Source organism: Gastrolobium bilobum, unplaced genomic scaffold (genome assembly GCF_033153095.1).
Source record: "Gastrolobium bilobum isolate Gb01-03AN ecotype WA unplaced genomic scaffold, APGP_CSIRO_Gbil_v1 utg46055, whole genome shotgun sequence".
NCBI classification, from domain to species: Eukaryota; Viridiplantae; Streptophyta; class Magnoliopsida; order Fabales; family Fabaceae; genus Gastrolobium; species Gastrolobium bilobum.
The window spans coordinates 69,109-93,535 of record NW_026900127.1 but is presented as its reverse complement, the minus strand read 5'-3'; the positions used below and the strand labels follow the sequence as shown (position 1 = coordinate 93,535).

General features: G+C 35.9%; 2 protein-coding genes across 5 annotated transcripts; both read right to left on the bottom strand.

Annotated features, from left to right (window-relative positions):
- Positions 1–439: 439 nt before the first annotated feature.
- LOC133295412 (uncharacterized) lies at positions 440–6,890 on the bottom strand. Of its 4 annotated transcripts, none has more exons than XM_061494245.1 (12): positions 6,479–6,890; positions 6,318–6,385; positions 5,462–5,548; positions 5,018–5,311; positions 4,438–4,577; positions 3,392–3,479; positions 2,905–3,084; positions 2,485–2,646; positions 2,144–2,337; positions 1,435–1,585; positions 958–1,123; positions 440–811 (listed from the first exon to the last, which is right to left on the bottom strand). In XM_061494245.1, exons 1-12 carry the CDS (start codon positions 6,825–6,827, stop codon positions 741–743), a joined length of 1,950 nt encoding a protein of 649 aa, XP_061350229.1. In that variant the 5' UTR covers positions 6,828–6,890; the 3' UTR covers positions 440–740. The 4 variants fall into 4 exon arrangements, with proteins under 4 accessions (XP_061350229.1, XP_061350230.1, XP_061350231.1 ...); XM_061494246.1 differs by having other exon boundaries at positions 5,462–5,545; XM_061494247.1 differs by lacking the exon at positions 5,018–5,311.
- Positions 6,891–11,315: 4,425 nt separating this feature from the next.
- On the bottom strand, positions 11,316–23,938 carry LOC133295419 (uncharacterized). The gene is made up of 12 exons (XM_061494257.1): positions 23,802–23,938; positions 20,841–21,048; positions 14,745–15,113; positions 14,550–14,624; positions 14,387–14,440; positions 14,164–14,242; positions 13,926–14,053; positions 13,613–13,696; positions 12,930–13,013; positions 12,504–12,655; positions 12,128–12,278; positions 11,316–12,033 (listed from the first exon to the last, which is right to left on the bottom strand). Exons 3-12 carry the CDS (start codon positions 15,075–15,077, stop codon positions 11,701–11,703), a joined length of 1,473 nt encoding a protein of 490 aa, XP_061350241.1. The 5' UTR covers positions 15,078–15,113; positions 20,841–21,048; positions 23,802–23,938; the 3' UTR covers positions 11,316–11,700.
- Between the last annotated feature and the right edge of the window lie 489 nt (positions 23,939–24,427).

Here is a 24,427-nt window from a genome sequence, read left to right as displayed (position 1 = left end):
CATAGTCAGTCTTCATCATACACGCACCTACCTTGTGCGTGTATATATACGCAGACACTTGATGTGCGTCTTTCTGTATTAGTCTGATAATACGTTTGACCAAAGAACTAAACCGGTGAAATATTAAAAAAAAAAAAACATATTTGTCCCGTTACGCTGCATATGCATAGATGGATGTAACGTAACGTTATACATGTCAGCAAGGAACATACTTTAAAGTACTATGTAGATTCCGTGAAATATACATAAATGCATTTTTTTAGATTATACTATAGTTACCAAATTCTTAACAATTTTCGCTAAAAGTAATTCATACCAAATAGCATTCTTACATAAAAATTATGCAATTGTTCAGCAAAAACTTGAGCATCTTTCCAGAGTATCGACCATGTGATCGTAGAAAAGTTCCCCGCTTAAATATTTGAAAAAATAGTCACAGAATTAGAATTCCAATAACTTATAAATTTACAATGTAGTTATTTACAATGAATGTGCTAGAACCTCATAACTACAAACTTAAAAGTGCTTACTAAAGAATTACAGAAACATCACGATCCCTATATAGTGTAAATGTCAGATTCTCATCCAAACCTTAGGCATAAATCCGGTCCTTGTGGAGCTTTTACTAACCTTGAAATTTTTCAGGGAAGACAAGCATTTAGTAATCCCTAATAAAATGTCCCTTCACTTTTTTCAACACAAAGAATCAGCCAGTTCTTCCATTGATAAAATGTCTGATCCTATGGTGTAGTTGATACCAATTTTTGATCTCGTGACGTAAGATTATCTTGGGTCCTTGTCACGGCTTTGCCTGTGAGAAAATCATATATACATGTCTATAGCATCATTAACCTTCTTTTGGGGGAGGGGGCAGCCAAAAAAAAAAAAAAACCAAAGCAAGAAGCAGATGACATAATAACAATATTGATACTACAAACACCTCAAACAAATACAGACCTTCATCTTTTCCCATTTTCCTTCTGCTCCGCCACATAAGCCGAATGGGTGTACCATAAAAGCCTGCATCTGAACGCAGTTGCTTCTCCACATAGCGCCGGAAAGTCTCAGGAAAAAGTTTAGCATCATTGACAAAGAACACAAACGTAGGCGGCCTTATAGCAGCCTGTAAAAGAACTCCCAGTTAGAATATATACAAGATACCACCACGTAATAATATTGTAATCTATGATTACATTACATAGCATAAACAAAGGAGTTCATAAGTAAGCCTGTAGCACTAATCATTTCGTTCATTTTATCATTGAAAAAAAATTTCACTAGTATAATATATTTTTCCTTTTAACATTGCACCAAATGCAATTGGAACGTCTTTAACATGAACAATAGAAGGGACATCCAAACATCCACAGTAAGCTAAAGACATACAATACCAACTACTAATTATTAACCACCACCATTGCATGATACAAACACCTGAGTGCAATAGTAAACACGGCCTCTTTTTCCACCTCTTGTCCTGGGAGGAGGCTTAAAAGCTACTGCTTCCTGCACTACTTGATTCAATATAGAAGTACCAAGTCTTCTTGATCTCTCCTTCTCAACTTCACTTGCAGCATCAATAATCCTTTTGTTCAAAACAAAAATAAGTAATGAGCTATTCAATTGGGGAAATGAAAAATATCAAAACTGAATAAGACATAATTTTAACAACAGTTATGATACCATGTTATTGTCTACATGCTAGAAAACTTATCCACCACTCAATTTAAATATATCATTAATTAAATGCTACAGCCAGAAAAACTAAGTTAGCCCATATCCAAATAGAAAAGCTTCCAAAAACGGCCAAGTTCTTAAGGCCATTACCATGTGTAACACTCAGAGCCCCATGAATAACTAAGGACTTTTTTTACCACACATCAAGAAATACCAGTATATGCAAAAATGTGCAGAGCCAATAACGAGACTACTAAATAAGTGTACCATGACCGCAACGGCTAATTTCAACAAAATATAGTTTGCCTCATTCACCATGTGAAATTTCAAATTGATAATTGCTTATAAATATGAATGCCTAAGGGAGAACTTGTTGTAATGGAAAAGCTGGGAGAATTCAAAGAAAGCATGAAATTAGCATACTATGCAGCTTAAATGCATCAATAGTTTTCCAGCTAAAACATACTTGTCGACACTATGACCAGCTATTGCAGTAGAATAAACAATTGGAGCCCAGTCAAGTTTGCGCAGCTTCTCCCTGACATCTTGCTCATAGTACGCTGCGGTCTGCTGGTTTTTATTTGGTATAGTATCCCACTTGTTTACAACTATCACACAACCTTTCCCTTCTTTTTCTATCCTTTCAGCTATCTTGTAGTCCTTCAAGAGACATTCGAAATAATTTTTTTTTTTAAAACAACTATGGGAATAAATTAAACAACCGGGGCCTATATGTAGTAATTGCTTATAACCAAAAGGAAAACAACCTGTTTTTTCATGTAACAAATAAAAGCATTAATCCGGAACCTGTTCTGTGATACAAGCCATGGCCTCAATGACAAGAGCAACGACATCAGAACGACGAATAGCACGAAATGCTCGATTCACTGACAAAGCTTCTGTTGTACTGCCAGCTGAGGCTACAGATGCTCTTTTCCTTATTCCAGCAGTGTCAATAAGACGGAATTTCTAGAGAAAGAAAATAAGAAATTAATTTTTGTGCTGACTCAAAATTTTAAAAGCTTACCAAATCACTATTACAATCTGTTATGATCCAAAACATATACAGCCCTAAACCAACAAAGTTAGGATGGGTAAAACCTTATAAACAACTAATCCTTTTCAAATTTCATTCTCACAGCACATAATAAAACATTTTAAGTAGTCACTAGCTTTTACTGTGGACTACACACAGTGGTTACTAGTTAGTCACCAAAAAAATCAAACCTGACCATCTGCTCCAGTGAATTCAGTATCAATAGCATCACGTGTAGTGCCACTGACAGGGCTGACTATTGTTCTGTCCTCACCAACCAGTGCATTCAAAATGCTACTTTTGCCAACATTTGGTCTACCAACAATTGAAATTGCAGGAACATAATCTTCTTCATCAATATTCTCCGGTTCCTATTGTTTAGCACAAAATAAATTCAACATCAACAACACATTTATCCCAAACTAGTTGGGGTCAGTGATCAATGAACCCAAATGAAAAGATTAAAAAGCAAGGGTCTAGAAAAAGAATAAAACAAGTTGATCCCTGATTGTACGGTGATGAAGAATGCTTCCAACTGAATCTAATGATATTATTGGTAGGTGAATGCATAATATAGCCAAATCAACTTGCTTGCGACACAAAATAGAAATAGCACCTAAAGCTACTCATTGACAATGATACATACAGACGAGAATTCAACCTTTATGGAAAACAAACCTCAACTTTCTGTAGCCCTGAACAAGCAAGGTCAAGAAGATCTCCAGTTCCAGTCCCTGTTATAGCTGATACTGGAATTGGTTCAAACCTGATATAGTAACCACAGCAACCAATTTGTTAATTACAACATATTACAGTTAGGAAAGCATCAATAAACAACATGGTTCAGAATTTCACTTTGCATCCTCAGTAACTAAAATTTTTCTATTACATGGTCTTTTCTTGTGGGGAAGGAGGGTCTTGTTTAGATTTTTAATTGTCAGAGATAAAGTTTTGTCTATCTTATATACTTTTAATTTTAATATATTCAACATGTTTCATGATGCTAATCCTGAATAACTTCATGACTTCTAAAAGGTCCAAATCAGCAACAGAAATGAAGTTTCTTTATTAAATATGTAATTGCTGTCATATCATAATCACATGAATATATGGAACTACATAACGATCTACATCCTTATGCCTGACCATACTCATTTCCCTCCTTATAATTGCTCATATGAAATAATAAGAGGAAACATGAAGTTGCACTTGCACATAGTAAACAACAAAGTAAATTGTGACTAAGAGTGATTCCATAATAAAATTGAGGTCAAAAGTGGTATTCACACCTTATCCATATTTAAGTTGAACTAACCAAAACTTAACATTAACCACATCATAATTAAAAAAATTTAGTTAAGTTAACCACTAATATAAGTGGTTAATCCAATTCCCCTTGATGGTTAATTAAGTTTAAATGTTGATAAAGTAAAAGTAAGTATCAATACCACCTTTGACCTCAATTGTATCTTCGAACCGCTCAACTAACATACTTGTTGAGGCACATTTGAAATCATAGCCATGAATTTGACATCAAAACCAAACATAACATACCACAGATCAAGTTGTACTCCTAGATATCTATGTCAAGGAAACATCAAAATAAGTGCATTATTTATTAAAATAGTTAGTGTCATGACCACATTCGACTGTGTTTAGCCACACCTCAGGCATGTAAGCTACCCACCCACCCAGGAGAGGGCATCCTCACCGACATAGCTTACCCAAGGGACCAAAATTCGGACACTTGCATAATTCTTTTCCGTGGAGATTCACACTTGTTAACTGCAAGAATGACACATTTATTTGAATAGTTTTTTCGCAGCCAATCAGCAATCTCCACATCGGCTGCCGTTAGACCTGCCTGTTCAGCATAATTATCATCAGCGTCTACAGGTCATGATTAAGAGTAGCTTATTGAAAAAGTTGATCATATCATGCATTTAAAATAAGTATAAAAACAAACAAAATTGATATCCTATTTTTATGGTGTACAAATATGTTAACTGTAGCCAGATGGTACCTCAAATAGCTCAATGCAGAAAAATACAACTAAAAGCTTCCAAGATTCAGCTAGATTCCATTATTACCAAAAACTGTCTAATTATTCTGATGGCCCGGGAGGAATCACCATGGGTTTATAACCCCGACAAAACTTAATACAAGTAATATAATACCACTCTCTTACATATCCTGCTATCCTTTTATTTATTTATTATATAAAAATAAGAAGAAAAAAAATGGATAGAGACTTGGAGGAGAAGGGAAAATATAAGATATATAATATGCCAGCATACAAAATACCTGACCATCAACCAGGAATATAATAACAGATGATTCTTCCACAGCTGCAATTGCCTGTTTCTCAATCATTGAAGGCATCCTGGCAATTGCTGCCTCTCTTGAGGCAAGTGGAATACCATCCATACCAATGGTAGTAGAAATAGCCAGCTCTTCCATAACAGAAGATTGTGATTTTGAAACAGTGAGAACCCCACCTGTGTCCACTACCATGAATTCATGCTCTCCCCAATATGACCTACCATATAAACGATCCCTGGTAACCCCAGGTTCATCTACCACAATTGCCTTGTTTCCCTACAATTTATGCAGAAAGATACAGCTTTCGTAATAAATCAAATTCACCATTCAGATTACAGACGTGTTGAAATTTCCAATGTGATTTCCCTAGAACAGTTTCATTAAAACTTAAATGAAAAAATCAAAGCTAGAAGAAACATTCAATACCCCAACAAGACGATTAAACAGCGCTGATTTGCCGACATTTGGCCTTCCAACAATTGCAACCCTTGGGAGAAGATTGTCAGGGATCTGCTATTCAAATTAGACAAGGTTCAGCAAACGACCATATTTTATTTCAATCTCTTCAAAAGAAATAATTCAAGTCCTAACAAGTTACAAACAATAAAGAAAAATTATTTGTTTAAAAATAAGTGTTACAAGCCGTTAGGACTCAAACGAGAGAAAGAATGTTGGAAATTCAAGTGTGAGTAATGAAATCTCACATTAATATAACCATATAAGTGAAAAGACTCGTAAACTCATTTTCTTAAGGTTTTGAACCAAGATATGGTGTTAAGCACACTATTGTAACTTGTTGCTTAGTTCATTGATGAAGGTCTCCTTTTTATTAAGCTTCCCTTGACTGCCTAACCAGTTATATCAGAGCATATGATTTGGCTGGGCTAATTATGTGGAAATGGTTATTGGTATTTGGATTTGTGTCTAACCTATACTGTGAAGCATTGGCCAATTCTCTCTTGATCGGTAATCCCATAAATACTTTGAAAGACGTCTGCGCGTGAGGGAGGAGGACATATACTTGAGAGGTGAATGTTAAATATTCAAGCATGCGCAATGAAGTCCCATAATAAGTTAAGAGAGGACAAGACCCATAGATCCATTGTCTTAAAAATTTTGGTTAAGATACCGTGTCAAGCACACTATTATGATTTGTTCTATTGAAGTCCTTCACCGCCTAACACATGCAACTTATCCTGAATTCTTTCAAATTGTATGGAGTTCCAGAATTTGCCCATTTGGTCACCTTAATATATTTAACAAAATTGAATGTTATACTAACAATTTTTTTTCTCTGTTTACTCCTCTTGTGAGATTGAGCTGTTTCCTCGCGATCATTTTTCTCATCTTCTGAAATCATCAAACAGAGAAAGATTATTAATGAAGACTGCAAAGATAAGCAAAAACTCAACGACTCCGAGCCTGAACGAAACAAAGACTAACCAATACTCAAAATCTGAGACAGAGAGCTTGAATACGCTTGGACTGCGTCCTTCGCTTCTTGCTCGAGCGCGTTGACATCAACGTCATCGTTGTCGGAATAGTCGAGTTGGTCGAACTCCTCCGATCCTTCTTCGTCATCGACACTTCCTGAGGATTTGCCGGCACAATACCGTAGGACGGAGGGGGGGAGGCTCCGGCGAGGAACTGAGAAAGATTTTCGGCGAGAAAGCGCGCAAAGAATCGGAGGGGAGAAGGGAATAGTGTTATGGAATGGGAAAATGGGGTTTAGGGTTTTAGCGAGAGTATAAGAGATAGGAGCGGGAGCGTGTAATTGGAAAAGAGTTGCCATTGAACATTTGGCGGGGTTTATCTCTATTCTCTTTCTCTCATCTGTTAGGCTTTTCCACTGGCTTTATTCATCAGCTTTCGAGCATTATCCTACTCCGAACAAAAAGAAATCTTATTAAGCGCTTTTTTTTTAAATCACTTATCTGATCTATTGTTAAAGTGTCCAAATCACTTATTAACATCTACCATGTTTTGATTTGATTATTTTTAAAAGAACTGATGATTTTTTATTTTTTTTGCAAAATTTTAATTATAAATTATTTTTAATAAATAAATTAATAATTAATCGACATACATTAAATTTGTCAATTCATTTATGTTATTTATAACGAGAAAAGTTTTTCATAAACTTATGAACTTTTCATTGTAATTGTTTTTTTCTCTCTTACTTTTTTCATCACATGCACGCCACATATTAGATTTTACGAGCATTTATATGATAATGTTTTTATGAAAGAAATATTATTGTTATTAAATTGTTTACCTTCATGTTCAAGTCGGCTTTTGATTTAGATTTAAAATAAATAGCTTTAAATAAAATAAAATTCTGCAAGGGAGAACCTGCATTCGCCTTGTATCTTATCCCAGAGAACCTATTTTTATCAGCCATCATTTCTCTTATGAGTAGAGAGGCAGCTCTCCTTAACAACAATACCCCGAAAGAAAATTGACACCTTACAATAAATGAAAGCAGTTCTCATGATGTAATTGTAGTATAAATAACCCGTGTTAACAGACGTGGCTCGAACCATGAGTTGATTCGAAAATCGGTCAATTGGTCGAGTCAAGACTTGAACCGGTTATGTATCAAACTCGATAAAAAATAGTTTCAATCAGTCGGATTTTATCAAAATTGGTGACTCGATCAGGTCATCAAAACTACCAGGTCATGCATTTTTATTATAAAAAAAAAAAAAAAAAAAAAACCAAAGTTGTCCCATCATGTCTTAAAAAAGTGTGAAACTTCTTTTAAAGTTTGTTGTAATTTTGTTTGTTTGTAGCATACTCTCCTAAAGTGATTTCAAATTCCAACTTTAAAGACTGAAGCAATTTGCGAAACAGTAGATTGAGAGAATATAACATATTGATTATTTACAAATCCATTTTTATGGGAAGAGTTATTGGTAAATGTCTTATAATTATTAAACATGATTAGTTGAGGATATTTGGTAGAGGAATTATACTTGAATTTTCTTTTTTTTCTTTGTTTATTTCTTTTACAATATACTCTATGTGGTTACCATATATGACTTTCTTTTATCCCTACAAAAACTATGTATGTTTGCAGCCCTGCATAATAAATTTTTTACATGTATTTGAGTATTTTCATGTATAAAATTTAGGTTTTCATCATTTCATGTACTAACTCGGGTCACACAGTTTAAGCGATGACACACTGGCTGAACCTGTGATCCAAAAATCCCAGCCATAGTGGCGGACCTAGAAAATTATATGATTGGGGGCGAAAATTTATATTACTATTATGAAAATATAATATCAGCTTTGGTTGCAATGATCACACTAAGGATGCAAAAATGTCTGTTAGGGTGTGTTTGGTTGGGGGAAAATGTTGAGATAGATGGGTAAGTGAGAAGTGAGATAATTGGGTGCCTTTGTTTGGTTTAGGGATTCTGAATATTTTGCTACCTAAATGAGATTGCCACAGAAACAACTTGGACGTCTATCTGAATGAGAAAGCCGGCTAAAGTATCCCTCTTGATATATGGTATTGTATGTTAGCTAGGTAAATGGTGACATTGGGCAAGAGAGCTAATGACGAGCGTACCCCATCTGTTCGCGCGCGAATGTTTTGGGACAGTTCAATGTAAAAATCAAATTCCTGCTGTAATTCACAATCAAAACCCGAACCTCTTAAATTGTGAAGGTGAAAAAGTCTACTCCAATGGATTACATTCAAACAAAAAACAAAAAAAGATAAATTCTGGTTCTGAGAACAAAGCCAATCTGGTTCACTGGTTCAAGACAACCAAAGACATGCAGGGGAGATTAGTGAACCAACAATGAAACCAATGAAGGTGGGTGCTATTGTTCCCAAACTTTGTTGTCTTGGCTTTGGCTCCTGTGTAAGGACACAGTGTACACAGTTTTAACTAGAAATGCTTGCAATATAACATGGTTTTTCTGTTGTAAGTATGTTGCAAGTTACAGGTTAAACAAGCAAGTTTTATAGCTTAACTCCAAAGAAGAAGAAGAAGAACGAAACCCATAAGTTTGCACACTATACACTTTCATGATAAGGCAACTGCACATTCCTATTTCATGTTAATGAAGCTTTAGCATGGAAAACTGGGAAGAAAGAGAAAATTGGGTGATGATGATGGAAAAAAGGGAAGAAAGAACCTTTGAATAGAGACAGAGGAAGAGGACGATGAAGCCTTGATGGTGAAAGTTTTTGAGAGCTTTGTGGATGATAAACCATTCCATTTTTCCAATGTTATGGTCTTTCTAGAAGAAGATGATGATTTTTGTAGCAATTGTTCCATTCCCAGATGAAGCGAACTAAAATAGTTAGAAGACACAATGAAAGAACAGTGAAGTTCCAAACCTTTATGACCTCGCAGGTTTCTATCTGTCAGCATGGTCTTCATTATTTTTCGCGTTTCTCTCTATTTTACAATTTTTTTTATTTTTTCAAAAATTTTAAACACAGGGATATTTTCGTAATTGTCACTTATTTCCCTATCTATATTTTACCTCAAACCAAACATAGACTTTATAAATCTTATCTAATTTGCCTGCTAAATTTTTTTTCAACCAAACAACTTTTTTTTTACATTTTCCTATCAAACTCACTTTCCAACCATTTCCCTATCAATTACATTTCCCTAGTATTCAAAAAATTTCTCCTCAACCAAACGCCAGGAAAAACCTAATAAAATTGCATAATTATTTTAGATATAAAAAAAATTTGCTATAACTTTTGTAAAATGTATCATAATTTTTTTGCCTCTAGTGACAGTGATTCAATGTACCATTTGTTTCAATGAGGAACTACTCTTGAAGTCGTATTCCGAAAACAAAATAGTTTGAAAAGGTTATGTGGGAATACCTTCAAGCTATCTAAAAAAAACTTTTTTTGCATTAGTGGGTAAGTGGGATGAGAACAAAAATCTAGAATAATTTTTTTTTTTTAAACAACACAATACGTGTTTAGAATTTAAATCGAAAGGTGAAAGCAACATAAATAGAGAAGTCTTGAGCTCTCAAAGCGCTATACTAACACCAATGTGTGTTTTTTTAATATTAAAATAATAAAATTATTAATGAAAAAAATTACTAGAACATTTTTAGTCTAGAGAATGGCAAAATTCTCAATATTCCTTGCCAGCTTAGCAAGGTATTTATGGATAAGGTGTATTTATATATTGGTATGTTTTCATTTTCAAAACTATATATAACTATAAAAGTAGGGTTTTATTAGTGTTATGTAACATAATGTAAGTGTTGTTTCCAACTCTCACATCAAGAGAGAGAGAAATTGGAATGATGAAAGGGAAAGAAAAACATGTGGACCCTACCTCTTTAATGTGTGTATAGGAAAGTGAAGTTATATTATGTTAAATGATAAACATAAAACCCATCAAAGTAAGAAATGAAATCATTCAAATTCATATTTATGATAAATTATCTTTCTTTTTTTTGAAATAATAGGAAATTAAAACAAAAACACAACAAAAAGAAACTAGGCACAAAGCCTAGACCAGTAAACACTTATAGTGTCACCATACAGACTATCAATACAACCACAACCTGACGGTGGACAATCAAATTATCTTTTACTGCATATAAGCCACAAAAGACAATCATTTTCTTTCAGTCTTATTATGTCGATGGACAACCACATATTAACAGCATTAATAATTTTTTTTTCAAACTTTAGGAGGGAGGGGGGACCCACCCCAGCCCCCATGTAAGTCCACCTATGCCCGACCGGTCAATAACGGAATTAGATCTTATAACTTGTGAATAACAATAACAAAAGAAGGAGAGTTAAAATTATCGTTATATCTAAACGTAACGTAGTTTTTATACCTTTTTTTTTTTTTCTCTTCTCCGATTTTTCCTCTCATTTTCACTATAACCAGGTCTGGTAGTAAAGGCGGATTAATTACAGAACATGAGCCTTTGAGCTTAGCACTCTGATAAGAGTGAAGAAATTCTAACTACCAATAACTCTCACTACGAACTTACTACTTATTGCATCATCATTGGATCAAAGAGAGAGAATGTTAAAAAAAATTTGAAGAGAAAAAAATATTAATCAAATGGTGATTAGATAAGTAATAAGTTAGTAAAAAATTATAGTAGTTAGAATATCCCTCCTCCTTTGGTAATTGGCAAAATATTGGAGCAATTCAATCTTACAAAACTACAATTTGGTGGGCTGAATCTAAGGCTTTCAAATGATGCTATGCAAGTTTGTTTAATCCATGCCATAGTATTGGTCAATTTTCCCCCATATTTTCTTCATTGATTAAATTCCATACTAAGAAATTCCTCATTTAATAACTCTTCTTGTTAGAATTAAATAGCATCTCAAGGTATATTTCATTTAATAATTCTTCATTTCACCCGCTGAACCATGGAAGCTCCTATACATATTTAATTCAAAACACCGAATAATGGAAGCTCCATTGCAACCTAGAGTAGCCATTCCTCCCTCCAAAAAATATTTATGATTTCCCTGAACAAGTACATGAGAACGTTCCAGAACCAAAGATCAGAAAACCTACATGTATGCCCATGCATGCCAAATTTTTTGTACCCCTTCGAAAGGGAATATGGAAACTGCATTCCTCTGGCATATATGCCTATTTTGTTCGGTGGCAGCAACTCCAAAATTTCTTATTCCCTCATGATGCTTTACTTGCTAACTCTGTGGAATCACACACTACTAGCGGGTTATCTGGTTTAACTTTTATCTTAACTGGATTCCCAATCTTTGATTTATCTTCCATTCTTGCAATTTCTAAAGCTTTTGTACATATTGGAAAACTTTGATCATCCCAGGACTCCAAAATCACACCAGAACCTATGCATGTTCTTCCCTCATAGAAGGCAGCAAACTGCCCAGCAGCTAGGCCTTGATCATCTTCAGATATGCGGACGACAGCAGAGTCATCTGGGCCATCTCCTTCAACTTCCATTTGTAAGCTACAATTATAGAATCCAGGACCATGTCTCACCTGAAAAGGTTGAGTTACCAGCAATTCAAGCACTATAAAGATGGAGAAAGTTTCTAACAACAGGGAGGAGAAATTGGCATTCAAGGTATCCCACCTTGCATTGGAGCTGACTTGTCTGGCTTGGAGGCAACCCACTAAGCCATTTTAAAGAACCAACACGGAATAGGCGCCTTCTTTTGTCAAAGGAAAAGTAATTTCTTGACACAAAAACTACATTGTTTTTAACATCCTTCTCAACAACATACCTGCATTAGATATAAAACGGGAAAATAATTGTGTGGGAAAATTGCTCCCTTCCAAGTGAATGATCAGAAGTTAAAAAATCGTGGGACCGCAAACTAGCATTTATTCACAATTTCATATTTCTGCACCTACAATGTGGATCTATCTTCAATATAAAATGGTGTTATATGATAGGAAACTTATCAGACATACAAATGATGCCAGAAAGAAACAGAGAGTGAACAAACCATGGGCCTCCAGGTAGCCGTAGACCCTGGCGCTGACCAATAGTATAAAACCAGAAACCCTGATGTTTGCCAAGGAAATCTCCTGACTCAGCTTCCAGTATGATACCTTCTCTCTCCCCAATATGTCTTGCAACAAATTCACTGAATCTTATCTGACTCAAAAAGTGAACAAAGATAGTTTTGTAAAAGAAAACTATCTTCAAGACTTGCTTCAAACCAATAATATAAATGTGAACAAAATGACTGCTTTAAAGTTTTAAAATAGAAAATTAAAAAATAATTGCAATAATTAATAATGGACTTTGCCATAAGTGTCATTTTTATTTTAATGATCCTCTTTCAGATCAAGGGTAATTTGTAACGAACCATATATTTCTCAACACATTGAAATAGATACCGCGTAAAAGAGCTGTTCACTAGGCATACCTTGCCCAAAAAGCATATTCCTTGGGAATCCTTCCTATCCTTATTCGGTAGATCAAATTTTGTGGCAAGCCTGCGGACTTCTTCCTGCACATGATGTGGCAGGAGACAAAAATTAGATAGAAAATTTCTTCATAACATCATGTAGTGTTATTAAAAAAAACAAAAAAGCACATCTGCTTGCACAAAATGATAAAAAAATGTTCTTCACACAGCACAAGATAGCTAGTTGGCTTTTATAAATGGTTAGTACAAAACAGCATCCAAAGTTCAACCTCAAACTATAATTAAGGGAACACAATATTTTTAACAAATATATTCTGAAAACATCCAGCCTGAGTTCTCATGTTAGACCTTATAAAAACTGGATAGCAAGTGATGTGTTTCAAAGGAACAAAAGAATGTCAGCTACAAGATGATAAAAAAATGCTTCATACTGAACTAGAGAATTTGATGGCCTTTTTGTATCAAAAAAAAAAAAAAAATTGATGGCCTTTATAAATGGTTACTGCAAAGCAACACTCAACTTTCAATCCCAAGCAACTACCAAAGGCACTCAAAATTTTAATAAATATATTCTGAAGACATACTTCCTGAGTTCTCATGTTAGAAATCATAAAATGACTAAACAACAGACAAAATTAAATGCAACTTCAGCATTGTAAATGGTACCAGTCATAACAAACCTTAGGAATGCAACCAAGAGGAAAAAGAAGTTGCTTCAACTGGGATTGTGAGAGGTGTGAAAGGAAGTACGTTTGATCTTTTACCTAATATTTCAAAACCACATTAGAAACTGACAGCATGCAAAAATATTTTCTTGAGTAATAAACAGGCAAGCAAAAAATATATGTAAAACTTAAAACTACCATAAACAATTCAATATAAGTTAATCAGTAAAGATTCTTCAGAAAGAATTACCGGTACAGAAATATCACCTATAACCCATAAATGCAAACAAAAATTTTTTAACCATAAATGTATATCTCATATTGGTACCATGTCTTGGGATAGTTCTAGAACAGAAGGTTCATCCTTCTGATCTGCCAATGGGTGGACAACATTTGCATAATGCCCAGAGGCAACATAGTCAAAACCCATATCACTGATTGCATCTAAGAATGCACCTAACAAAAAATCATATATATATTTGATTAATGAAACAGAAACAGAGTAGATGAAGTAAACTAGAATTTGGTTGGTAGGATTCATTGCATGTGAATAGACACACACATACCAAACTTTATTCTTGTATTGCAGAGAACATCGGGGTTAGGAGTACGGCCACAACGATACTCTTCAATGATGTAGGAAACCTGATATGCAGGTCAGTGAGTCAATTAGGAGGCAGAAGCCTATACTATTGCAATTAGAATAGATATGTTAACTTAAAAGTCTAATTAAATAACAGGAAACGCTATTAATTGATTTTAGAGCACAAGAAGTCTTGCATAGCATACCACATTCTCCCAGTATTCATCGGTCAAATGAACAACTTCTAATGGTACTTGAACCTGCAAATACAATACAATACAAATACCGTTTGCATCAGATTTGTAATGTGGTGGTCACTCACTGGTCAGCATCATATACAATAAAGAATTTGATAAGAAAGTGACCTACCTGATTACAAACAGCTTTGGCATACTTCAAATCCTCTTCCCAGGGGCATTCTGACCAAAAGTTCTCAAAATCTTCCTACAGAAAAAACCGCATGTAAGAAAGCAACAGCTAGCAATGAACTAATTTGAAGATTAAAAAAAAAAACTCAATTAATGCACTCTAATCTAATCAAGAGGATGAAATTGGAAGGTGTACTTGGAACCATATCTTGAGGTAGAAAGCGGTGCAAGAATGGCCGGCGGCATTGAGTAGCCGGAGAGCAACGCTGCTATCAACGCCTCCGCTAACAAGAACAGCAACTCGGAGCGGCTTCTCTGGCATGCAACATCGGAGGTAGGTGTGGAGTTCGCCGTAGAGAGAAGATGAGGTTTGCACAGCATCGGAAGAAGAGGATCGAGAAAAAAGCTTCAAGCTAGAGAATCGAGGCCTAGGGTTGGGCTTGAGCGTGTGGAGCTGTCGTGATGTGAAGCGAGTTAAAGGGAGAGAAGCCATAGGCCTCCAATTCCATCGCACCGCCACCCTCAACATCTCTTTCAACTTTCACACCTCATCCCTTCACCGTTACTGCTTAAAGATTACAGTTAGTCCACTAGTCCATGTGCATTATTTCTGCTTCAAAATTAGCGTACTTTTAAAAAAAAAAAAAAAAAAAAATTTGTGTGTGTATGTATTTTTTTTTTAGGGAAAGTATTTTTAAATATATACGGGAATACATAGTTAAAAAAAAATATTAAAACTATATATACAAGTATATAGTTCAAAATTAGTTGCACGATATCTTGTGATAGGACATCTGATGCACCCTTATTTTTAAGGGAAAAATATTTCTAATTTTGATGTAGGAAATTTTTTTCAATCACACTCCTTATATAGAAGTGAGTAGATTCCACTAATTTTTTTCTCTATCTTCTCTTTACGATGGAGCCACATACTTTTAAATGAGTGTGAGAAAAAAAAATTATGCAGCAAAAAAAAACATTAAACTCTAAGTTTAAATACTTTACAATTACTTTTTGTAATCGATTAGGGCCCGTTTCGATGAACTCTTTTATAGCCAAAAGTTGTTTTTCTAGAAGAAAAAAAAAAGCACTTCTACTGTAGAATTCGTTTGAGGGTGTGCATGAATAGCCGTCAAAACGGGTCAGCCCGGCCCATTAGGCCCTAGCCCGCGCGGACTGTTACGGGCAAAAGAAGTAGAGGAGCCCCTATGTGGGTTAAGGACTTTGTAGTAGATGTTTAATTGTACACTTGTGTATATCAGTGTCATAGTGGGGGTATAATAGTAAAAGGCTAGGTATTGGCTAGTGAGGTGGCAGTTAGTTAGTTAGTTGGATCTATGTGTCCATTGTAAGGGAAGGCACGTGGGAAGTTAGAAGAGGATTAGTATAAGGGGTCCCTTGTAATAAAAAGATCATTCATTCTGAATAAACACATTGAAATTCTTCTTTTCATTTTCTTGCGTCTTTGTTGGGTCTTACCCTTAACATTGGTGCTTTCATATTGTGATCTCACGTTGGTTGAAGATGAGACTTCAGGAGCTAGCGGAGGAATTGGGTTCCTTTCAGGCGCGTGTTGATCGCAGTTTGGTCGACATGCAACAGCAATATGTGGATCATCAGACACAGTTTGTCACTGCCACCAATCAGCTTCAACAAATCCATGCTGCGATGGTAGGAATCGAGAATCGTCTCGGTGATATAGGGGGTACAAGACCCAATCCAGTTGGCGGAAACATTGAATCTCCAGGGCAGAATCAATTTCGATTCGACCCTAATGATTCACGTAATGTCATGCGATCTGTTAAAATGGAATTGCCTTCATTTGATGGAAGGGATCCAGTTAGTTGGATTTTCAGAACGGAGTTGTACTTTGGGTTGCACCAGATTCCAGAGCCTCTTAAAGTTCGATTGGCAGGTATGAAGATGGAAGGAATGGCGGCACCATGGTTTCAATGGTTGTTTAGTGGGAACACAATCCAAACATGGGAGCATTTCAAGGTTGCAGTTAAGCAACGTTTTGGTGGGACCAGATACACTGATCTCAGAGGTGTGTTATCGAAATTAACTCAAGAGGGAGCTCTTGATGATTACATCAGACGTTTTGAAGCATTGATTAATCAGGTAACTGAATTCTCTGATGAAGTTTTGATGAGCTTCTTTGTGTCTGGATTACATGCTGATTTGCGGAGAGCCATCCAATTACATACACCCACTTCATTGCATCAAGCAATGCAATTAGCCTTGACATATGAAGCCCACTACACAGAACTTCGTGTGTCTCTGTCTTCTGTTAACAAGAAATTTTTTTCTAAACCACTTTCTGTTGAACCACTTAATTCCAATACTCCATGGGTTTCCCACAACAAATCCAGTTTACCAGCTCTACCATCTAATCTGCCACCCCATAAACCGAGTGTTTTGGCCTTACCTCCACCAGCATCTAGTAGGAGAGTGACTAATGACTATCTGCAAAAGAGAAGGGATTTGGGGTTGTGTTATACATGCGATGAGAAGTGGAATTCCAAGCATGTTTGTAAAGGGAGAATGTTGTTTATGGTGGGGAATTCGGAGGAAGAGGTGGAGGAAACTGAGGAAAACATAGTTTGGCAACCAGAGCAGCTTCAACAGGAGTCTAGGGAGTTAGAATTACATCACATGGATGCAGCACTTCATTCCATGTCCAGTGACCAGAATCCAAGAGCATTACAGTTTCGAATTCGGTTGAATGGACGGTTAGTTCCTATTCTCATTGATTCTGGTAGCTCACATAACTTTGTGCAGAAAGACTTGGCTATTAGTTTGGGCTTGCCTATGGTTAAAATACCTAAAATGCGAGTGTTTTTGGGGAATAGAGACTTTTTAGTTTGTGACAGAAAATGCCCAGCTGTGGTGTTGAACATTCAAGGGCATGAATTTGTTGTCGATTTATGGATCATTGATTTGACTGGGTTGGGAATTATTTTGGGCATCATGTGGTTGAGTTCTTTGGGAAGAGTTATTCATGATTATAGTGATTTGTCTATGGAATTCAATTGGAATAGTCAGAGAATCCTATTGAAGGGGCAAGGAGGAAAAGGGGAGGATTCAATTGCTGAATGTTTTGTGTTGTCTACGTTGGTACCTGCAACTAACACTGTCGTGGGTGCTAATCCAACCAATGCCATAGCAGAACTGTTAGCTGTGCAAGATACAGTTCCTTTAGCTGTGTGGGACATATTGATCCACTATCAAGAGGTTTTCACAATACCTCAGGGTCTACCTCCCTCTAGAGAATATGATCATGCTATCCATTTGACAGAAGGGTCAACACCAGTTAATGTAAGACCGTATAGGTATGCCCATCACCAAAAATCCGAAATTGAGAAACAGGTGGCAGATCTGTTGGTTTCTGGATTCATTAAGGTCAGTAAAAGTCCTTACTCCTCGCCAGTTTTACTTGTAAAGAAGCATGACAATTCATGGAGAATGTGCATTGATTATAGAGCTCTAAACAAAATAACAGTAAGGGATCGTTTTCCAATTCCTACTATTGATGAGCTCCTTGATGAATTGAAGGGGGCTAGTGTGTTCTCCAAGTTGGATTTAAGAAGTGGCTATCATCAAATAAGGTTGCAGCCTCAAGACACTTCCAAGACAGCCTTTAGAACTCATGATGGCCATTATGAGTTTTTGGTGATGCCATTTGGCTTAACCAATGCTCCTTCTACATTCCAATCGGCAATGAACCAGATGTTTAGACCTTATTTGAGACGATTTATCATAGTATTTTTCGATGACATACTGATCTATAGTGTCTCTTTTGAGGAATACTTGCTTCACTTGCAGATGGCTTTGGAGTGTTTGCAGCAGAACCAGTTTAAGGTTAAACTTAATAAATGTGGATTTGCTTTGCTAGAAATTGATTATTTGGGGCACCTTGTTTCAGGAGATGGAGTCAAGGCAGATCCTAAGAAGATTAGTGCTATGATGGATTGGCCCAAACCAAAGAATGTGAAACAGTTAAGAGGATTCATTGGACTTACGGGCTATTATCGAAGATTTATCTGTCATTATGCCAAATTGGCAGCCCCTTTAACGGAATTGCTGAAAAGTGAGTCCTTCAAGTGGACTGAGGAGGCAGATAGAGCTTTTCAATTACTCAAAGAAACCATGACTTCAACCCCTGTCCTTACCCTACCTGATTTTTCTCTTCCTTTTGTGGTGGAGACTGATGCCTCTTCAATTGGCATTGGAGCTGTTTTATTACAAAACAATAGGCCCATATCTTTTTTTAGCAAGAAATTGGGACCTCGGATGCAGTTGGCTTCAACATATGTTAGGGAACTCTTTGCTGTAACTGAAGCAGTGAAAAAGTGGAGGCATTACTTGCTTGGTTCCAAGTTTGTTATCAAGACTGACCATAGGAGCTTGAAGGAATTACATTCCCAAACAGTTCAGACTTTGGAACAACAAAGGTATGCTTGTAAATTGATGGGATATGATTTTGTCATTGAATATAAGCCTGGTAGTTCCAATGTTGTAGCTGATTCCTTATCTAGAATGTATGAGGAAGAGAGAGCAGGTACTGTTATGACATTGATTTCAGAAGTTAAATTTGATATCATTGAGCAAATAAAGGGGGAAAATGCTTCTGATCCAGAGCTGATTGCCTTTCATAACAAGTTGAGAAGTGGGGAGTTTGTTGATCCCAAAATTTCAGCAAAAGCTGGAATTCTGTATTACAATGATCGTTTGCTGTTAAGTTCCAAATCTAATTTAAAGCAAATTTTGATTAGTGAAGCACATGCTTCTCCAATTGGGGGGCATGCTGGTGTGACCCGCACATTACTCAGACTGTCAACATCTTTTTTTTGGTATCATATGCGAAGGGAGGTAACTGCATTCATTGGGAATTGCCCCATCTGCCAAATGGTGAAAACAGCAACCACTCCTCCTTTTGGCTTGCTGCAACCTTTGCCCATTCCAGTTGGGGTGTTTGAAGATCTTACCATGGATTTCATAACTGGTCTGCCTTTATCTCGTGGGTTTTCAGTCATCCTTGTAGTGGTTGATCGCCTCTCAAAGTATGCACACTTTGGAGCTTTGGCCAATCCTTATACAGCAGCCAAAGTAGCATCCTTGTTCTGTGACATGGTGGTGAAATTGCATGGGTATCCAAAGTCTATTGTTTCAGACAGGGATAGTGTATTCCTCAGTCATTTTTGGACATTGTTGTTTAAGATGAGTGGGACTAAGTTGCACACAAGTACAGCTTACCACCCTCAATCTGATGGGCAAACTGAAGTGACTAACAGATATTTAGAGCAATATCTTAGAGCTTTCTGTTCTGATGAGAATCACAAGTGGTCCTCCTTTTTGAGTTGGGCTGAATTGCATTATAATACAGCTCACCATTCTTCAATTGGTATGAGTCCTTTTCAGGCTTTGTATGGGAAATTGCCTCAGATGATTCCTTATTATCCTAGAGGATCAGTCAAGGTTGAAGCAGTTGATACAGCCTTAGTCCATCGCAATGAGCTACTTGCTCAACTTAAACATCACTTGCAAGGAGCTCAAAATCGCATGAAAATCCAGGCAGATAAACATAGAACAGATATATCCCTGGCAGTGGGTGATTTGGTGTTGGTGAAACTCCAACCTTATAGGCAATTGACAGTTGCAAGGCGATCAAATCAGAAGCTAGCCAAAAGGTACTTTGGCCCCTTTTCCCATTATTAAAGTGTTGAGCCCAGTCGCTTACCAGCTGCAACTTCCAGAGGGGTGTAGGATACATTCTTCTTTTCATGTGTCGGTCTTGAAACCTTTTAAGGGACAACATCCTGATTTAGTTCCAATTGTACCTTAATTTAGCCATGGCAATTCTCCTGTCCAAGAGCCAGTAACTGTTTTAATGTCTCGGACGGTATCTGATAAACATAAATCTGGTACGCAATGGTTGGTTCAATGGTCTCATTCCTTGCCAGAAGATTCTTCTTGGGAGGATGAAGAGGAACTTAAGCTGCACTATCCTCAGCTGAACCTTGAGGACAAGGTTGAATTGGTAGACAGGGGTATTGTTACGGGCAAAAGAAGTAGAGGAGCCCCTATGTGGGTTAAGGACTTTGTAGTAGATGTTTAATTGTACACTTGTGTATATCAGTGTCATAGTGGGGGTATAATAGTGGGGCCAAAAATCAATTTAGAAAAAATCAATTATAAAATTCATAAACCAATGCAACATAAGTAATCTCATACAACTAATCCAGAAATAAACCAATGTGATACTTAACAGATTAGAGAGGATAAAAGCCACCTCAAACTACAAGTAATCCGGTGCTAATGAAGGCACCAATTAGTGCCTCAATAACATCAGCAACAACCTTGGATTTTATTTCTCTTGTTCCACAAACATATACTCTTGTTCTACTAGAAATAAACTCTTCTTTTAGCGAGAGACTTTTTGACTTATCGCCAGGTATTATCCACTTTTGTGGATCAAAAATCCCTTTTTGGATGAAACCCTACAACATGAAAAAATTTCCATTTGAATAAAAATGTTAAATCACTACTGCAAAATTAAACCAGGAATACTTTCAATGTGATATTTTAAGAATCAAGAAAGCTAGAAATTCAGATGATTTTCACAATATGTACTGAACTGTAGCTAAGTTAAGCAATTTGATCTTGTTCTCTTGCCCTACACTTCAGAATTTGTATAGTTTGGCATAAGGGAAAATCACTTAAGGCACATTTTCAAGGGTAATTTAGTTGATTTCTTTTGATACAGTCTAAAATAAATGAAAATACATGGATAAAGAAAGCCAGTATAATTTTTTGAACAAGAAAAAATATTAGTATTCAACACTCAGTACATAAAAGCAGGGTTGTACAAGACAATGAGGCAGAAATATTGCACTCGGTCAATTTCCTAACAGAAGTGATATGCGTCTAACATATGAAGATTTCTAAGTAAAAGAAGCAAGAAATTAATCATAAATGTGTGAAAATAAGCTCATAAATGCAAGAAATATTGATTATTCCTTCTCAATCATTCTCTCACTCAATTTATGCATTTTGATAGCAGGAAACATCAAAATGAAGTGAAAGAGAGAAGTTAAAATTGCATAGTCTCGCACAAAAAATGGCGCGATCCGCGCGGATTTGGCGCTGATCGCGCAGGCGTCATGAATGCAGTCCTTGATTTGTGGAGTCGCGAATTTGGCACTGATCGCGCAGGCGTCATGAATGCATTCCTTGATTTGTGGAGTTTGATTAAAAGTGAAATTTAATCAAATTAATGAGAGGATTATGACCTGATTGATTGGTGGAATTATGAGAAAAATGGAAATTTAATCAGAATTAATTCAAGGATTATGATCTGATTGAGTAGCTGGCTATATAAAGGAAGCAGAAACTCTAAAACAACATCATCTTGGGCTGGAGAGAATTCTTAGAGGCTCACGCTGAAAATCATTCATCTTCTTTTTCTTTTTGTTTTTATGAATTCTTTTTATTTTAAACTGTCAGACATGAATATGTCTAGCTAGTTTTTTTATATTGTGGTAAGGATCACAACCCTTGATGTGAACCCCTTGTATTTTGGTTAAGTTTATGATTAATTATTCAATTGAATTTATTTTACTCTGTTCTTCATCCCATAATTCTTTTAGAATTCGCGACTCTATTAGGATTGCGAGGGTTAGGGTTCACAATAGGGATATTGGGATTCTAATTCCTGACAAAGGGTAAGATAAATGTTCATGTATGCACTAGGGATAGGCTACATGAACTGCAAATGTAGAAAATTCACTGGGCTTAAGGATTAACTTGAAAAGGAATTTCTAAGGGATTATGATTCTAGTAGGGTTAATAATCTTAAGATCACTAAGGGATTAGAGCTTAACTCATTAATTATAGATGGTGAATTATTTGGTCAATTGGGTAATTAAATATAAATATTAATTAATATTACAAGGTGGGGATCGTAAAGGTGTTGACGTCCTTTACTGCAATAGTTTTTCTTTTAATATTTTTCTCAAATCTCAATCTTTGTTTTTTTTAATTTCTTCAAATTTCTCTCTGAATTATTCACGAAATATTGAATAGTTCACAATTGTTACAAATACCATTATTTTCAAACCAACCCTTGTTCATCCAATAAGAAAGGAATAGTTAAATTTAAATCTGGTGCCTCAATCCTCGTGGGACGATATCTTACTCACTTTTATTACTTGATACGATCGGTGCACTTGTCGATTTTACGCAACAAGAAGCAACTAAAATAAAATTATTTATTGCTTTTTGTTAGCAGATCAGAAAATGTATCTTTCATTTTACGCTGCCATTTCGAAATAAAATAGATTGGGGAGTGAACCATCCATGTTAAATACGCAGAACACAGATAAAGGACCCAGAATTGAAACAAAACACTATAAGTAGCTTTAGCTTCACTCCCTGTATGGAGTTTTTGCCTTTCCTTCCTTCACTCACTGTGTTACTGTTGTTACTTTTACACTGCAGAAAACCAGAGAAGTTTCATAAAAATGGAGGATGCATATTATAATATTGACTTTTAGGGACAGATTCCAAAGATTCAATGAATGAACTCATTCCACTTCCACTTCGTATAATGGGTGACTTAGAGAGAGAGGGGGAGAGAGATTATTACCCTTTGAATGTAAAAGTAGTTATGTTTGTGGGATTTTCAATGGAGACGCTAATGCCTAAAACTAGTATCAGATTTTCAATGTAGAAAATAAAGTAGGAAGCAAGCTATGTTTGTGGGATATTACTCATAGATTCTTGGATGAACACCGAAGAAGCATAACTAATCTGATTGAACACCTAAATTCCCCAAAATTGCATTGACCATGCAGTGAAGCAGAACATCCCTATTCCCAACAATCAACATAGCTCATCATCATACTCTTGAAAAATTAAAATTAATTAAAATAAATAAATAAATGGAATTTTAAAGTTAATCGAATAAAAATCAGAAATCGGGATTATGAAAACGTGCAGTGTAACTCCAGAAGATAGCAGAACAATATTTATATAGGTTTAAAAAATTAAAGTTGTGTGAAACACATGCCATGGGAAATTGCCACAAAAACCCAAAGAAGAACACAGAGAGAAAAAAAATTCATAGGCACAAGAAGGGTGAATCAGTCGATGACCCAACAACATTTGTTTCAAAAAGATTGAAGCCATCACAGATTGCGACAAAGACAAAGAGAAAAAAAAACATGAAGCTTTCGAGGAGAAGAAAACATACCTCCGCGAAGAAGAAGAACGAGGAGAAGTAGAAGAAATTAGAATAGCTATCAAACAAAACGAGCCTCTACGAAGAAGAAGAACAGAACAAGTAGAAGAAATGGGAACAAAAATGGAGTCCGTGAAGGAGAAGAACCACGACAACAAACAGAAATTAGGGGTTTAGGATTTTGGTAAAAAAATGGGCTGGCCCGCGGTTAACCCTGTGTTAGCCCAAAAGAAATGAGTGTTATTGAGACTAGGGTAAAAAATAACCCTATAACATGAGGGCCAAAAAATAAGGGGGCTGATAATGGGAGTTGAAGGGCTGGCTCGCCGGCTGTGGCCCATATTGACAGTTCTATGCATGACCATCTTTTTAAAATCAATTTTTTTATTTTTATTTTTGTTCCCAGAATAGAATAGGTAGAAAACTCATATGATAAAATCATTTACTTTTTTGTTTTTAGGATGTACCGGTTTATTTTTTGGGCAGATCCTTTGACATCAATGTCAAATTTAAAGTTTGACACCTTATTTGAAAACCATTGGATAAAAAAAGATCAACAACTCTGATTTGTAAGCATGTGACATCATTGATCTTTTTTTATCTAATGACTCTCTGATGAGGTGTCAAACTTTAAATTT

Coding starts and splice junctions, on each gene's coding strand:
- LOC133295412 (XM_061494245.1), bottom strand. CDS start 6,827: ATGGCAACTCTTTTCCAATTACACGCTCCCGCTCCTATCTCTTATACT. Junction 3,085..3,391: donor CAGGGCTACAGAAAGTTGAG/GTTTGTTTTCCA, acceptor GCTAAACAATAG/GAACCGGAGAATATTGATGA. Junction 812..957: donor GAAAATGGGAAAAGATGAAG/GTCTGTATTTGT, acceptor ATTTTCTCACAG/GCAAAGCCGTGACAAGGACC.
- LOC133295419 (XM_061494257.1), bottom strand. CDS start 15,077: ATGTTGAGGGTGGCGGTGCGATGGAATTGGAGGCCTATGGCTTCTCTC. Junction 14,441..14,549: donor CCAAAGCTGTTTGTAATCAG/GTAGGTCACTTT, acceptor TTGTATTTGCAG/GTTCAAGTACCATTAGAAGT. Junction 13,014..13,612: donor CTCTTGGTTGCATTCCTAAG/GTTTGTTATGAC, acceptor CATCATGTGCAG/GAAGAAGTCCGCAGGCTTGC.